The sequence below is a fragment of the Coregonus lavaretus genome, assembly GCF_964263955.1.
Source record: "Coregonus lavaretus genome assembly, chromosome: 29".
Lineage (NCBI taxonomy): Eukaryota > Metazoa > Chordata > Actinopteri > Salmoniformes > Salmonidae > Coregonus > Coregonus lavaretus.
Genome location: NC_140016.1, coordinates 28,531,313 through 28,547,991, shown reverse-complemented (window position 1 = coordinate 28,547,991; position 16,679 = coordinate 28,531,313). Strand labels below are relative to the sequence as shown.

General features: G+C 42.0%; 1 protein-coding gene across 1 annotated transcript; it reads right to left on the bottom strand.

The window, feature by feature from the left end:
- Positions 1–2,980: 2,980 nt before the first annotated feature.
- LOC311104892 (proteinase-activated receptor 4-like) lies at positions 2,981–7,588 on the bottom strand. Its single transcript, XM_084146858.1, has 2 exons — positions 7,258–7,588; positions 2,981–4,995 (listed from the first exon to the last, which is right to left on the bottom strand). The coding sequence occupies exons 1-2, from the start codon at positions 7,367–7,369 to the stop codon at positions 3,917–3,919; spliced, it is 1,191 nt and encodes a 396-aa protein (XP_084002984.1). The 5' UTR covers positions 7,370–7,588; the 3' UTR covers positions 2,981–3,916.
- Positions 7,589–16,679: the final 9,091 nt, after the last annotated feature.

Genomic DNA, 16,679 nt, shown 5'->3' with positions numbered 1-16,679 from the left:
CTGAATCTCAACTTCTCCACTAGATGTCGGGCTGCACCACTTTTGTTTCTGGCATGTCTTGGTTCTTCACCTCATTTCAACTCTGTTTTACCACTTCACAGATATTTGAACCAATAATATATAACCAATAAAACCAACTAAGAAGTCATGAACTGTAAATCTTGTTTCCATTAATCAAATCATGACCAGTATTGTTTCTGTTACCCACATTATATTGCACAAATTCGTATATAAGTGCCAGTGTTCATGATTAGTGACAGAGAAGTTGAGATGAAAATGACAGTTTAGATCAGGGGTGTCAAACTGAATTTCTGATGGGCTGTTTCTGCAAGTTTTCAATCCTCTCTTGTACATCATTGATTGATTAAGGTAATTGATTGGTTAGGAACTCCCCTGACTAGGTCTTAATTGGATACCAATTGAAAATAATTTACATTTACATTTACGTCATTTAGCAGACGCTCTTATCCAGAGCGACTTACAAATAGAATTACAAAAAACAGAAGACACACTGCCCTCCAGGAAGTGAGTTTGACACCCCTGGTTTAGATGTTCCGTTTGTCTTACCATTTCCCTTTTGCTCATTTCTCATCAATTGTATTTTGAGTCTCACTGCCCACCACAAACAATGTGTTTGTGTATTTGAGTGTACTGCATGTGTTACCAAGCATATTTCACCAAAACAACCCTTACAATAGGTCTAAACCTCATCCAAATGTCATTTAGGTTTCAGTTTAGGTTTCTGTGTTCAGATGCTGTGTTCCCTGACGGTTATCACAATCCTATTTCTCTAATGTTGAAAATAATCTTCATGAGAAAATAAATTACCTTTGAGAGCCTCTTTTGAGAATCAATAGAAATGACGTGGAGGAGTTACTCTGGGGATGCTGTGAATTGCTAAACCTAATTGTCTGTGTTTTAATAGCCATGCTAAGGCATTCCAGACCATTAGAGGAAGAAACCATTAGCCTCACAGGTCATTTAGCCTCCATTTTGTCAGCCCACTATGAGTCTAGTAGTGTCTGCTATGGGTTTGCCAAAGCTAACACTGTTGGTCGAGTAGTTAAGTGTGTGCATCCTATTTGCTCTAATACACATGCACACATACACGCACACACACATCATGCATATTCGCAAACAGAGGTACACTCACAAACATAGAGGTATGAATATGTGTGTAAACTTTCTTAGTCCTATACATACTGTACAGAAAGTGCCCATACAAGTGTGTAAATACTAACATTCATACTCTTTCTCCCTCATTTAGTTAGTGAGTACAATGAATAATTCTTTGCCATTTTGACCAAACTTAACTATTTTGGGAAGCTGAAATGGGCCATTACTTTTATAGATTTTTCATATTTGCTTCGTCTCACATCTATAGCTACCCTTCTCAGCTTCCATTTGGCTGATGGTCAGCAATTTGAGAGGAAATAATGACATGCTGAAGACAAGTTTATGATCTAATGTAGTTGATATCATAGGTTCAATCAGTATGGCTCGCTTTACTTCTTTCAGTAAGCACAATACAATTCACATTGCTTCCTCTTCTATGTGCATAGTGGGAATGTATATGTTAGTGTTTAAAAACGTTAACATCATCAGCATAGCATAATGTCTCTCCTCCTGTTTTCCATTAGCAACGTACAGAATGTCATTCACCTATTTGCTTTATAGCCTATGAGCACGGCACAATAATGCACATTCATCTCTCTCAACCAATGGGCATACATCTTGGGATGTATTTGTATGTCAAACTTACGAAGTTCTCTTACTTGCTGTGTTACAGCAGAAGTTACCGACAACCCTCCACCTCCCCACCACCACCAGCTAAGGACTGTCATTGGAACCCCTTACTCCCAGCGGGGAAGGTTTGGATGCCAGCTGACCCGCATAGGGCTACCTGCCATCAAAGCATCTGGCTCTGAGGATCTTCCCTCAGAGACGAGGCCATTCCCCAAATTATTTTAATAAATGTTTATACTTGCATTTTGTCTCTGTTGTTCATTCAGTTAAGCGTTAATCTCGATTGAACAAACCAAATACAGGAAAAGGAGAACTTTAAACAAATTGTTTTCTTTGTATATCAGACTACATTGTAAATTAAAATATTCCATTAGACACATGTAGATATAGTTATCAATATCGGTATTTTCAAAGTTCATGAACAAAAACAACATACCTAGTCAAATGTATTGTAATCCCAATGAAGACAAAGGTTATTATTCTAGTTTAGATCCACCCAACTGACGCTTCGACTGGTCATGGGTGTCACTCATTTATTCCCCCCTCCCCCCACCCCCCAAGACTGCTATGCCATGATACCCCTTATCACTCCACACAATTGGCCAAAAGAAGGCGTTGGATCCACTGCTTGCTGGCACTTGATTACACAGTCATATGCTTTGTCTACTTAGTGTTAGATTGATATTATTCCCCTTGTTTAAATAAATACATATGTATAAACTTTGGTATTGTTGTTGAAATATGAATAGTTCTTGATAGAGTGGTTTGGTATTTCAATGTGTTTTGAGAGCACCGATTAACAACCATTTACATGTTGATAGTGGGAGCTAGTATCAATGTACTGCCACTGTGGAATGTTCCACAGCGAAGGCAAGTGCACTGTGTATGTCTTGGCTCCAGAATTTACAAGGAAACTTCCTTCTGTTTTTTTTTTGTTGAACAAAACCATTGTCTGTAGATAAGCAAAGAACACATTTGGTTTCCACTCAAGTGATGACAGGGAAGTTTGAGAGAGTGTGAAAAAATACATTTGGGGCGATATATGTGTACTTCAGCATATTATAGGATATATCTCTCATCTCCTAAAAAAAATTATAGCGCTTTATTTGAGTGATTCCTTTAAACCTGTGAATAAAATTAAGTACAACAATAATACAACATACTTTCATAGTAAATGCCAGCTGAATAAATACCAGTGGAAACAATATCATAAAATACCAGGCCACCAGTTCGTACATCAAAAACATTTTTAATGACTGAATTAAGGGTACATAATTCTGACAGCCACATTATGATGTTTTGCTGACTCTGTCCCTTACCATAAAAACACTCTCCAGAATGTATAATTTGTGAGGAAATTATCAAAAACTTGAATGGGTTCCAGACAAGCAGTCACAGCATGGTATGAACAGAATGCATTCCAGATGTATAGCCAGTTTCACATGGACATGCCTATATTTGGCCAACACGTCTAAATGGAAACAAATGATGGCATCACTTAGAACGGCTTAATGTGATATGCTGTTGGTGACCTCTAGCTACAAACTGTTCAGCTATTCCACAGACAATTTAACAATTTACCACAGAGCTGTAAGCTATAGAATAGGTAACCCTACCTGTAGGAATGTACCCCTGGATTGTTGAGATAATACAATGAAAACATTTTAGTCATTTAGCAGACGCTCTTATCCAGAGCGACTTACAGTTAGTGAGTGCATACATTTTTCATACAAATGTGTAACCCTGAACTGTGTTCTTCCCATTCTGTCGGACTTCTATAAGACAGTCCATTATTATAGAGTGACTGTGTAATACTGTAGAACTCTAATGGTACAAACGATCTCCCTAGTCTCGAAAACCAGACACTAGGCAACAGTGAGGAGCATTTGAAAATTGTGGGAGGCAACGTGGATGTCTAGAGAGACTAATGTATCCCTGCGTGATGATGAATCCTAAACACCTCCCTCCATTGACTGCATGTTTATGGAAATTGCACAGAAATGGCATCCATTGTTTGTTACATCTGTGCCAAGTCCCCACAGCTGTATATAAAAGTCATCGGCTGTATACATGAGATGAGTCTCACATAAACCAGAGGAAAACATTGCGCCACAACACAAGATGGAGTCTGCGTCTGATCCTAGTGCCTATACGTCTAGTTCTCTAATACCTATCGGCATGCTGCCTCCCCCTCTGACGTCACCGGGCTCCGACTAGACATGGACAGCAGCGTAACCTTTGACCTTGGTTTCCCGTTTGAGGAGGACGAATAGGACACCTGGTTCCCCGTGGTCGAGTCTCTCCCATTGTCGCCTCGGCAACACAGCACCGTCCTGACCTTTTCCCGGAAGTCATCAGAGACGTAGTAGAAGATGAAGGGGTCGATGCAGCTGTTCAACGTGCTAACAGCTAGGCTAACCATGTAGGGCAGGTACAGGTCCTCCCCGTCATCCACCAGGTAGGAGTCGGAGTAGTGCAGGAGAAGGAGGACGTTGCTAGGTAGCAGGCAGCCCACGAACACTACCAGCACTAGCACGGTGACACGCACAGCATGGGCGTAGTGCTGGCCTGCCGCCACTAGGGTGCGTATCACAGAGCCATAGCAGTAGAGGACGACCAGCAGGGGGAGCAGGAAGCAGAGAAAGAAGAGTGTGAGAAAGTAGGACAGGAAGTAGTTCTCATGCTCCTCCTCGGGTAACGCGTCGTGGCACGTGGTTATGCGCGGCTTGTCCAGTGTGTAGGACTGGCGCGAGACGAGGAGAGGCACCATGGCGGCCAGCACCGCCACCCACACACCCAGGCTCATGTAAAGGGAGGTGCGGCGGCTGCGGAGGGTTTTGGCACCGAACGGGTGCACCAATGCCACATAGCGGTCCACGGCGATGAATGCCAGGCACAGCACCGAGCCGTACATGTTGCCGTAGAAGAGCGCCGTGACCACGCGGCAGAAGGGCTCGCCAAAGACCCAGTCGTTGCCCTGGAAGTGGTAGACTATGCGGAAGGGGAGCACCATCAGGAGGATGAGGTCGGTGGCGGTGAGGTTGATGAGGAGGATGGTGGAGGGCATCTTCTTGGTACGGAACAGAAGGACCCACAGGGCCAGGAGGTTAGCCGGGAGGCCCACAGTGAAGGCTAACAGGTAGAGGATGGGCACGTAGAGCACGGTGGTGGGAGCCTGCACCTCCTGGATCTGCTTGTCTTTCAGGGTGGTGAAGTTACAGTTGGACACCAACTTGAAGGAGCGCAGCCCTGTCGAGGTAGAAACAGAAGAGATTTGATGATTCATTAGAGGTTCTGCATGAAATTGTTTTCAGTATAAATGCATTCACATACTGATATTTTACCTAGCAAAAGCTGTGCATCCTAGTCAAGCATTCAGATAAGGCATACCCCTAACTTGAAACATGTGTAGGTGACGTGATCTTCCAATGACATCAATGCGTGATATACACAAAGGATGGAGATATGCTTGCACATCTCAAGTTAGGATTCAGCCCACTGCGAAAAGCTTGCAGGACTTTCACATCCGTAGTCGAAGGGACATTTTTGGTGAAAACCTGAGTTACGCGAGTGGATCTCAAGCTAGGATTCAGCTCATTAAGAACAAAGTGATCTCATCAGCTTTAAAACAACCTTGGGTCATGGGAGGGGTCTGGCAAGACCATTAAAGTGGTCTGTGGTACTATATATTCGAAGTTGTGCAAAGTTGCTGGATATTGGCGGGAACTGGAACACGCTGTCGTACACGTCGATCCAGATTATCCCAAACATGGATGACATGTCAATGGATGACATGTCTGGTGAGTAATTAGGCAATGGAAGAACTAGGGCATTTTCAGCTTCCAGGAATTGTGTACAGATCGTTGCGACGTGAGGCCGTGCATTATCATGCTGAAACATGAGGTGATGGCTCAGATGAATGCCAGGACAATGGGCCTCAGGATCTCATCACGGTATCTCTGTGCATTCAAATTGCCATCAATAAAATGTAATTGTGTTCATTGTCTGTAGCTTATGCCTGCCTGCCCATACCTCAACCCCACCGGCACCATAGGGCACTCTGTTCACAACGTTGACATCAGCAAACCGCTCGCCCACACGACGCCATATACGCTGTTTGCCATCTGTCCGGAACAGTTGAAACCAGGATTCATCCATGAAGAGCACACTTCTCCAGTGTGCCAGTGGCCATCGAAGGTGAGCATTTGCCCCCTGAACTGCAGTCAGGTCAAGACCCTGGTGAGGACAACGAGCACGCAGATCATCTTCCCTGAGACGGTTTCGGACAGTTTGTGCAGAAATTCTTCGGTTGTGCAAACCCACAGCTTCATCAGCTGTCCGGGTGGCTGGTCTCTGGCAACAGCCCTGGTGGACATTCCTGCAGTCAGCATGCCAATTGCACGCTCCCTCAAAACATGAGACATCTGTGGCACTGTGTTGTGTGACAAAACTGCACATTTTAGAGTGGCCTTTTATTGTCTCCAGCACAAGGTGCACCTGTGTAATGATCATGCTGTTTAAGCCGTTTCTTGATATGCCACCCCTGTCAGGTGGATGGATTATCTTGGCAAAGGAGAAATGCTCACTAACAGGGATGCAAAGAAAGTTGTGCACAAAATGTTAGAGAAATAAGCTTTTTGGGTGTATGGAAAATGTTTGGGATCTTTTATTTCAGCTCATGAAACATGGGACCAACACTTTACATGTTGCGTTTATATTTTTGTTCAGTATATTTATCACATTTGAAATGCAGATAGACTAAAGCTTGTTTTGCTCCTACACACTTAGAAAAAATGGTTCCAAAAGGGTTCTTCGGCTGTCCCCATAGGATAACTTTTTTTGGTTCCAGGCAGAACCCTTTTGGGTTCCAGGTAGAACCATTTCCACAGAGGGTCCTACATGGAACCCAAAAGAGTTCTACCTGGAACCAAAAATCAAAGGGTTCTTCTATGGGGACAGCCGAATAACCCTTATTGGTTCTAGATAGCACCGTTTTTTCCTAAGAAGGTTAACTCTCTTGTTCAGTACCTTGCCTGTGTGTGTAGTGGCTCAGCGCTGTGAACACACATTTTTTTCAATCACCCATGGAATTCACATTCCAGTTTAACCTGCTGCTGTTTTAGCCATAAAAGTTAAGTGGCAGGCTATAGTGAAAGTTACCAGAGAATTCAGGCTCATTTCAGCTAATGATTAAATATACGGGAAAGAGCTGGCCGGTACATGGCAGTAACTTACATAAACCGCCCTATAGAGAACGCATTCCTACTCAGTAGATAAGAGCTTGCATGCGGGTATATCTTCAAAATCACAGGAAAGATAAGCTGCATCAGCTGAAATGACTACATCCAAGCTACTTACTTGTTTTTTTACTTACATCTACCAAAAGAAAAAAATTCACACACAAACACACACATTCAGAGTTTTTAACGACAAACCCTTTGTTTGTGGTTTGCTTAATGAAAGTGACCTGAAGGAGTAAAAAAAAAAAAAAAGAAAGATGCACCAACTTACGGACGCCCATGCCAGTGCACTCTTCTGTGGTGGGAGAGGAGGAACAGCCATGGAGGAGAGCGGAGAGAGAGAGCAGCAATAGCAGAGTCCCGGCTGGAGCAGAGAGACTCATAGTGCTGCAGAAGATCCGTACGTTCACAGCGAAAGCTATAAGTTATGGTTACGAGCTACTTCCACAAGCAGAGAGAGCTGCCTCTCGCACTCCTCTCCCTTCCTTCCGTTCTCTGCTCCGTGTAACGCAGCCTCTGTGTCCCAAGTCTGAAATTGTAATCTCAATATCACACTTCAAACCACTGTGTTCCTGCCAAAGTTTGCCAAGAGTCTTTGCTGTGTCTCAGATGAGTTCAGCAGCTTGACTTCAACAGACGACACCGGTCTCCTCTACACTCTGTACTCCTCTGCTCTCTTCTAGTATTATGGTCCAGCTGTGTGTCTAGTTCTGCCTCTGGGGGTGGTGCATGTTTGGGGGTGGGGGCATGACATTGTTCTTCTCATGCTGTGATTCATATGAGGAGAGAGCGGTGAGTTGATCTGCCCCACGCTTTGAGGAACAGGAAATATGGCAATTTGACCTCTGGGGCCATAGTAAGGTTTGCATTATTCCAGACAGACATCCATTCACACCCAATGACCCTTTCTCGTAAGAGCATACACATACAAACACACAAATAGAAAACACACACACACACTTCATAAGTAAGTGTCATTGTGCTCAAGAGTTCCATGTTCTGACATTCATTGAAAATATCCTGTCCTAAATAACACCCGTGCATTCCCAATACTCCTCTCCCTTGCAGCAATCTTTTGTTATCCATACTGAACTAAATCGTGCATCCTCAGATGCCATTTAAAACACAACCCACAAAAAGCTTCAGGTCTTGACGACAGAGGAAAGACATTCTTGCCATCCTTAGGAGGAAAATCCATTGCCAAATAAGCTTCAATAATCCTCTACTGGGCAGAGAGGCTGTGCTTTCCACCCAAATACTCTCTAGTTGCAGAAATATCCAACCATTCCTTTTATATGAGACCTCTATTTTTTTTACGTAGCTTGGTTTATTTGCTCCTCCGGTCTTGGCAGCCTGTCCTTCTGCACACATATACCAAGCAACCCTACTCAGGCAACCACAACTTAACATTACAAACAAACAGTCCAAGCCAGATAAGCACATTTCCTATGCCCCCAGTATGGTGACTGTGAGGAGAGAGGTAGAGGCCTGTGTGAGGAGCAGACACTTCCGTCAGAGAAGAGCAGAGACGTGTCAAGGCAATGGCCTTGAAAGAACTAATAGCAAAGTCAAATAGGGTCTGCAACACATCCTTGTCCCTTCCAGCACGGGGCAAGAGGTTGAGAATGACTTCAACTTCTGTGTCCACAGTGCTTAGCTAATGTTATACTGGTGTGTGTTCATGTGAATTGCTTACATAACACAGGAAACGATAGGATCTGAGCTGAAGGGAAAGAGGGATCACGGATGTAGGGGAAGTGTGTGTGTGCGTGCCACCCTGATGTTTATATATTCAGCCTCAACAGGCTATCACTGATAAAGTTTTTCTATACTTTTCTTATTGCATCTGGCAACATGTTACCAAACACATTTACTCAAAGAACAGTGCAGAATGACGGTGAAATCTCTCATATTTTTATGTGACCACGTTTTCAAAAAAACTCTACTCCCAATTAAGATTTAAAGATATCAGCAAAAACAGTGGGGTGTTAGCTATGATATAACACCTTGAGTTTGAAAAAATCTATTTTGGTTATTGAACTAAAGTGAAGTGGATTAACACCCGGTAACAGAATGATGGTAACAAAATGACATCATGGGTCCCTGATCTGTTCTATACAGTAATGCATAATTATGAATATCATTCTCTTCACAGTGATATATCCTGAGTAGGTACACAAAGGTAAAAAATGTAATATCTCCCTTTGCATGTCTGGGTATTATGCTACACACTGGCTATTATTCGAATGAGCTCCGCACTCCAAATACAGTAAGACGTAATTTGGTTGGTCCAAACCGGACCCAATCTGTCTCAATCATAGACGTCTATGTTTCACAAGTTTGGACATCACAGTACAGCACATCACAGCCCAGCAGAGCAGAGCAGAGTAGAGTTCAGTATAGTATGGTATAGTATAGTTCAGTACAGCACAGTAATGTACAGTACAGTAAAGTGCAATACCGTACTTTTTACTGTATTCTACTCTAGTGTGCTCTACTGTATTGTACTGCGCTGTCAAAACGTGTGAAACAGACATCTATGATTGGTTCAGATTTGGACTGACCAAATTTCAACTACTTTTCAATGTCCATGGATGTCTGGTGTCGGTTGGTGCTCAGTGGGTGAGAGGGCTGGTTCCAGTAAATGGAAAGTGAGGGGGCTCGTAATAAAATAATAATTTGGTGGGTGCTTATATTTGTCATATTTCACACATGTAGATGTGTGTATTTATACGCATTTGTGAATTTGAAATGTGTTTTTCTGCATATGCCAACTCTTCCTGAGAGTGGGGTCATGGCAAGGGGTCTGCCATTATTAACTGCGACGCTGGAGCAATTAGGGTTAAATGCCATGCTCAAGGACAGATTTTTCACATTATTAACTCTGGGATCTAAACTAGCAACCTTTCAGTTACTGGCCCAACACGCTAACCGCTAGGCTACCTACCGCTCATTGGTAGGTATCAGTAAGAACCGGGAGACATTAACTGGAGAGAGAGAGAGGGAGGGGTTGTCCAGACTGTTTTCACACTCTTGCTTTGACTACCACGTGACAGAAAGAGAAAGAAAAAAGTTATGAGCTGAACATAACAGTATGCCAGTGGAAGGGAGGACAGTAGCACGTGACCAAACTGGTTTGTGACTGCAATGAATTCCCATCGTCGCCAATTCAGTTGCAGTTATTCAGTTACAGATTGTTTGGTGATATTGTTACCGAGATTTGGTAACATAATTATGCATTTTAATCACTTAATAAATAAATATTAAATAAATATTTTTGGCTGGCGCTAAAGAGGAGCAAGTGTCAAACGCATGTTAGTTTGTCATTTCGGCATGTAAAAACTGGCGCACTGCCATTTTCCAGCCCTAATACCAGGTTCTGCAATTGACCTGTCTATCATTAGCTCGCTTGCGCCCAGGTGGGAGGGGTGGCAAGATTTGAGGTGTGTCCTTAAAAACGAGCACAAAAGTTACAATTTCATGCAGCGCTAATGGGACGTTTTAAGACCCACAAAAAGCAGGTCTTAACCAGTGATGTAGTGGTAAAAAATTGATGGGTAAACTCTGATGGCCAGTCACGCTGAAAAAAGCAATGCTTCCTATACTTTCAATAAAGTTTTCTCCAAATCCATTTGTACAGCAATGGAAGGGGGTGAAATTATTTTCTGCTCCAGCTGTCAGAAAATGGAGTAGATGTACTAGTTAGATAGGGCAGGTTGTAGGATTTCATTATGAAAATATTCTCCAGTTAATGTCCCTAGAGAGGAAAACTATGAAGACAGACAGAGAGATAATAGTCAGGGCTGTCTAACTGTAATAAAATGAAGCCTGTTTCTTTGTGATGTCTGTCCTCAGAAATGGAGAGCTGCGAAAGCCTGTCTGCCGATGAAGAGGTCCCAGTGAATGTCCCAAAAGACTGCTGGCACATCCTTGTATGCCATGGGTTGTATGTGTACTTAGCAAAAGTTGTATACAACAATACAGTTAAAAGTCACACACAAGTTAGGCTACAAATGTATTACAACTGTAGCAGGCCAATCCTTCTCCTGGAGGTGTGCAGGCTTCTGTGCCAGCACAGCATTAACACACCTGATTCAACTTATCAAACCTAATGAGTTGATAATAATGTGTATTATTGCTGGCCTGGAATAGAAGTCTGCTCACCCAGTAGATCAGGGAGTGGAGCAAGGTTTGTTGTTTTGGAAAGGGTATTGAAAGGTTTCTTAGTAGCTAACTAACTTTTGAGTTTAGCCAGCTAACTGTTGAACGTGGAACGAAGGAGAGCTCGGTTTGTTGTTTTGGAATGTTTGTTGTTTTGAAAGTGTATTGAAAAGTTTATTTGTAGCTAGCTAACTTTTGATTTTGGATCCCGCGACGCAGTTGGCATCAGTTGCTGGGACTGCTACTGTCTGTCCAGTGATCCTGCTGACCAAGGCCGGGTCTGAGGAGCTATTTGGCGTAGCAGCTAGCCTATCTGCTAGCTAGCTGCCTATCAAGCTAGCAGGGTTTTCATGAGGGCTTGAACGCAGCCCGCGACCCGGTTAGCCATTGTGGCTGGGACCGCGGATTGTCCCGGGTTTGTGGCTGTCTAGATCCCTGCTGTTTGTTGTTGTTTTCAATCTTCCCTGAGACCTGACCTGTCTAGAACTGTGAGGAGTAACAGCATAACCTTTGAAAAATCTGGGAAACCAGGCCTGTTATTCATAGCTGACTTTGAAAAGGCTTTTGATATAATACGACTGGATAAAATACCTGGAGCATTTCAATTTGGGAGAATCTCTTATAAAATGGGTTAAAATCATGTATGGTAACCCTAGGTGTAAAATAGTTTCTCAGAAAGTTTTAAACTTTCAAGATGAGTAAAACAAGGTTGTCCAGTATCGGTATATCTATTTATTATGTTCATCGAAATGTTAGCTATTAAAATCATATCCAACATTAATATCAAGGGATTAGAAATCCAGGGCTAAAAAACAAAGGTGTCATTGTACGCTGATGATTCATGTTTTCTTATAAATCCACAACTTGAATCCCTCCACAGCCTCATAGAGGATCTAGATACATTTTCTAATCTCTCTGGATTACAACTTTTACATTACCGTGTAGTTTACCAATAAAATGGTCTGATGGTGATGTGGATATACTCGGTATACTCAGTGTTCCTCACTGAGTTCCCTGAATTCCTATCAGACCTTGTAGTCATGGCAGATAATATTCAAATATTTGGTGACTTTAATATTCACATGGAAAAGTCCACAGAACCACTCCAAAAGGCTTTCGGAGCCATCATCGACTCAGTGGGTTTTGTCCAACATGTTTCCGGACCTACTCATTGCCACAGTCATACCCTGGATCGGTTAACCACCTAACTGAGGATCTACATTTAACCTTGCATAATACCCTAGATGCAGTCGCACCCGTAAAAACTAAAAACATTTGTCACAAGAAATGTGCTCCCTGGTATACATAAAATGCCCTAGCCCTGAAGCAAGCTTACAGAAAATTGGAACAGAAATGGCGCTCCACCAAACTGGAAGTCTTTCGACTAGCTTGGAAAGACAATATCAAAGAGCCCTCACTGCTGCTCGATCATCCTATTTCTCCAACCTAATTGAGGAGAATATGAACAATCCAACGTTTATTTTTGATACTGTCGCAAAGCTAACTAAAAATTAGAATTCAACAAGAGAGGATGGCTTTCACTTCAGCAGTGATGAACATCAATGGAGACACTCATTTTTAAATTCTGTATCTCTTGACACGTTCATGAAAATAGTCATAGCCTCTAAACCCTCAAGCTGCATACTGGACCCTATCCCAACTAAACTACTGAAAGAGCTACTTCTTGTGCTTGGCCCTCCTATGTTGAACATAATAAATGGCTCCCTATCCATGGGATGGGTACCAAACTCACTAAAAGTGGCAGTAATAAAGCCTCTCTTGAAAAAGCCAAACCTTGACCCGGAAAATGTAAAAAACGAATTGGCCTATATCGAATCTCCCATTCCTCAAAAAATAAATTGAAAAGCTGTTGTGCAGTAACTCACTGCCTTCCCGAAGACAAATAAAGTATAAGAAATGCTTCAGTCTAGTTTTAGACCCCATCATAGCACTGAGACTGCACTCGTGAAGGTTGTAAATGACCTTTTAATGGCGTCAGACCAAGGTCTGGTCCGGACCTGACCAAATCTGAACCAATTATAGACGTCTATGTTTGGGCAAGTGGCGGTCTGGGCCGTTTAAAGATTAGGGAGGACGATAATTGTTTTATGAGCATGGCCTTATTTCTGTTACAGCATATTGGATGATTCATATTCCTTTCACCCAGCTCAATGTAACATCGATAGGTTTAGGCTACTACATGATACTTTAATTTTCCCTATACCCATCATCAGATTGCTACAACCTAGCCTACGAATGAAAGTGTATACCATAGGTGAAGAGGTTGAGAGACAAATTGGAGTAATCAAGGTGACAGACAGTGACACTTTCCATATCACCTTGCACACTCTTGCCTTCATCTAGCTAATCTAGTGTGTAATAATTAGTCCAAACAGTTGCAAACGAGAGATTCTATTGGACAAATTCAGGTAAGTTTATCCCAATTTCGTTGCATTTGCTTCCGTCCTCCTCAGCCAGACTTCCTCTCTCCTAGTCTAAGGGGAGCCAATTTACTGTCTCCTCTCCTCCTCCAATGCACTCTCTCCTTTCCTTTTCTCCTCCTCAGCCAGACTCCCTCTCTCCTCTCCTCCGCTGCTGCCAGACTCCCCCTGTCCTCTCTTCCTCCACCACACTCTCATTAACTCCTGTCCTCCTCCGCCACAGTCTCCCTATCCTCCTCCCCATCATTCACCCTCTCCTATCTTCGTCTGCCAGAATCCCTCTCTCCTCTCCTTCACCATACTCACTCTCTCCCTCATCCTCCCATGGCCTTCCTCCCAGTCATCCATGTTTTTAATAATGTTTAAAAGTCTGTACACTGGCCATGCACTGGAGACTCATTTCAAACTCCCCCGCCTCATCTTAAGGCTACTGTTGGCAGTTAGTCTAAAATCAAGAGTACAGCAAAGGTGGGAAAATACAAGAGTCTGTCAATAATGGGCAGAGGGGGTCTAGAGGGTATAGTGACAAATGGACATAGATGTGGAACACCAGGGGAAGCCATTTTTATGTGTTCAGGTTGAAAGAGTGTGACACGCACACACTGTGTAAGAAGGGGAAGGACATAAGCACATCCATAAGCTTTGTGCAGGTGCTTGTTGTCTGGATGTGTATCAAGTCTTATTTTCCCATTTCCCCCCGAAATTGGCCTTTGTAAAAACACTGTCATAAAATCCCCAAATTCACAAGCAACATTGAATAGGCTACATAAAGAGATCTTGATTTTTATAGCTTATACTCTACCTGTCACTGCAGGATAGTGACATATTGCATGGCCTTATGAATAACAGGCTATAGGCTACCAGTATAGAACATGGGTCCATCTTGCAAAAATTGTTCCTAATTGGCTGCCTACACTCTTAGAAAAAAAGGTGCTATCTAGCAGTGGTGGAAAAAGTACCGAATTGTCATACCTGAGTAAAAGTAAAGATATCTTAATAGAAAATGACTCAAGTAAAAGTGAAAGTCACCTAGCAAAATAATACTTGAGTAAAAGTCTAAAGGTATTTGATTTTAAATGTACTTAACTATCAAAATTACATGTAAATGCTCCAATATACTTAAGTATTAAAAGTAAAAGTATAAACCATTTCACATTCTTTATATTAAGCAAACCAGATGGCACAATTTTCTTGTTTTTTTAATTTACGGATAGCCAGGGGCACACTCCAACACTCAGACATAATTTACAAACAAAGCATTTGTGTTTAGTGAGTCCACCAGATCAGAGGCAGTAGGGATGACCAGGGATGTTCTCTTGATAAGTGGAGCCTTTTCCTGTCCTGCTAAGCATTCAAAATGCAGCAAGTACTTTTGGGTGACAGGGAACATGTATGGAGTAAAAAGTACTTTATTTTCTTTAGGATTGTAGTGGAGTTGTCAAAAAAAAATATATATAATAATAATAATAAAGTAAAGTACAGTAACGATACAAAAAAGAAACAACTTAAGTAGTACTTTAAAGTATTTTTACTTAAGTACTTAACACCACAGCTATCTAGAACTTAAAAGGGTTCTTCAGCTGTCCCCATACAATAACCCCTTTAAGAACCCTTTTTGATTCCAGGTAGAACCCTTTTGGGTTCCATTTAGAACCTTTTCCACAGAGGGTTCTACATGCTAATCTTCTCTGTATCATCTTGAGCTATCTGTATCCTCCTGACTGGTGGTTCTTTTTTTATTAACAAAACAAAATATTCTTATTTGCATCTCTGCTATAATCTGGGTAAAAAGATTGAAAGGAAGGTGAGTCTTATTCAGTACATTTAGTAACACCATCAACGTTTCGCTCTACTGTGGCAATTGTGATCGAATCAACACAATATATACCGAAACAAAACGAACTATGCAAGATTTAGTATGCAATGCGAACTATGCAAGAGATTTTCTTGTAGGCAGAGGAGTAGGATTCTATTGCATTGACAGGCACGACTCATGCCCGTATTCTACACCAGTGCGCCATAACCAATCAGAGCTGCGGTAGGCCTATATGCAAATAGCCATTGCCATATTTTGATCTGTGCCATTCACTTTGAACTGGACTGTGTTTAGGCTACAGTATGAGATGGGCTTGTTTTGAGATCAAAGTGAGAGCTGCATGTAGCCATATGTGCAAATTTGTTCATATTCTTTGGTAGTTAGTGAGTAATTAGCCCAGTTATAGCTCATTTCTAGTCAACAATGTGGTTGCTTCCAACAAGCGCACTCATTGTGTGCATTTCTAGCCATCTTTGAAAAGCGAGTCATATAAAAAAGGGGAAGTGTTGTATTTTGAGACGGTCTTGAATAAACTAAGTAGCCAACAAGTGGATAGACCGTTTAATGTCAAGCCCTGCATGTTTTTATTTCTCCAAAAGTCTAATGGAATGTAGGCATTGAACAACACACATTGGCTGCTACTGTAGGCTGAACTATAGAACAGCTATTTCCATGTAAATAATGTTTTTGATGGTAGGCCACTCTGGTAGGCCTACATTATGATCAACTAGCCACAGTAGCCTACTTGGCCACTGTTAAAACTGTAACTTAAAGCGGGTACAGTAAACGCACGCCAGAAGTTCCACAGAATTTTCACAACATTCAAGTTTGCGCTCAGCAGACCTGAAATTTGCTCAGTGCCAAAAGAAATTAGAGGGAATATTGGTTGCCAGGGGTCCTTACTTCAACATTATTGTGTTTTAATATATTTCTAGTACCTTTTAAGACTTTTTCTGCTAGATGTTTTCTAAGACCCCTTTTCCATCTGTTTGATCACAAATCAAAGCTTTTGGGGTGGGAGGATACACAGATTCACTATAATTGAACAACAGATAGTCCCAAAAAATATATCAAAATAAGTTTGTTCTGAAGTGTCTGTCCTATATTATGATTTATTTTTTACATGTATTTAACCCCTTGTTTTTTTGCACTAAACTATCTCCATATATACTGTACTTCCGTAGATTTTTTTACCTGGTACTGGGGCCCTTCAGGCGAGTCTTAGAGCAAAACAGAGATTTGCCATTCCAAAGAAGGGTCATATTAGAGTATAAC

What these genes read in the sequence shown, in the direction of transcription:
- LOC311104892 (XM_084146858.1), bottom strand. Translation starts at nt 7,369, where the DNA reads ATGAGTCTCTCTGCTCCAGCCGGGACTCTGCTATTGCTGCTCTCTCTC. An exon ending in GTGCACTGGCATGGGCGTCC is followed by an intron (nt 4,996 to 7,257) that starts GTAAGTTGGTGC and finishes CTACCTCGACAG; the next exon opens with GGCTGCGCTCCTTCAAGTTG.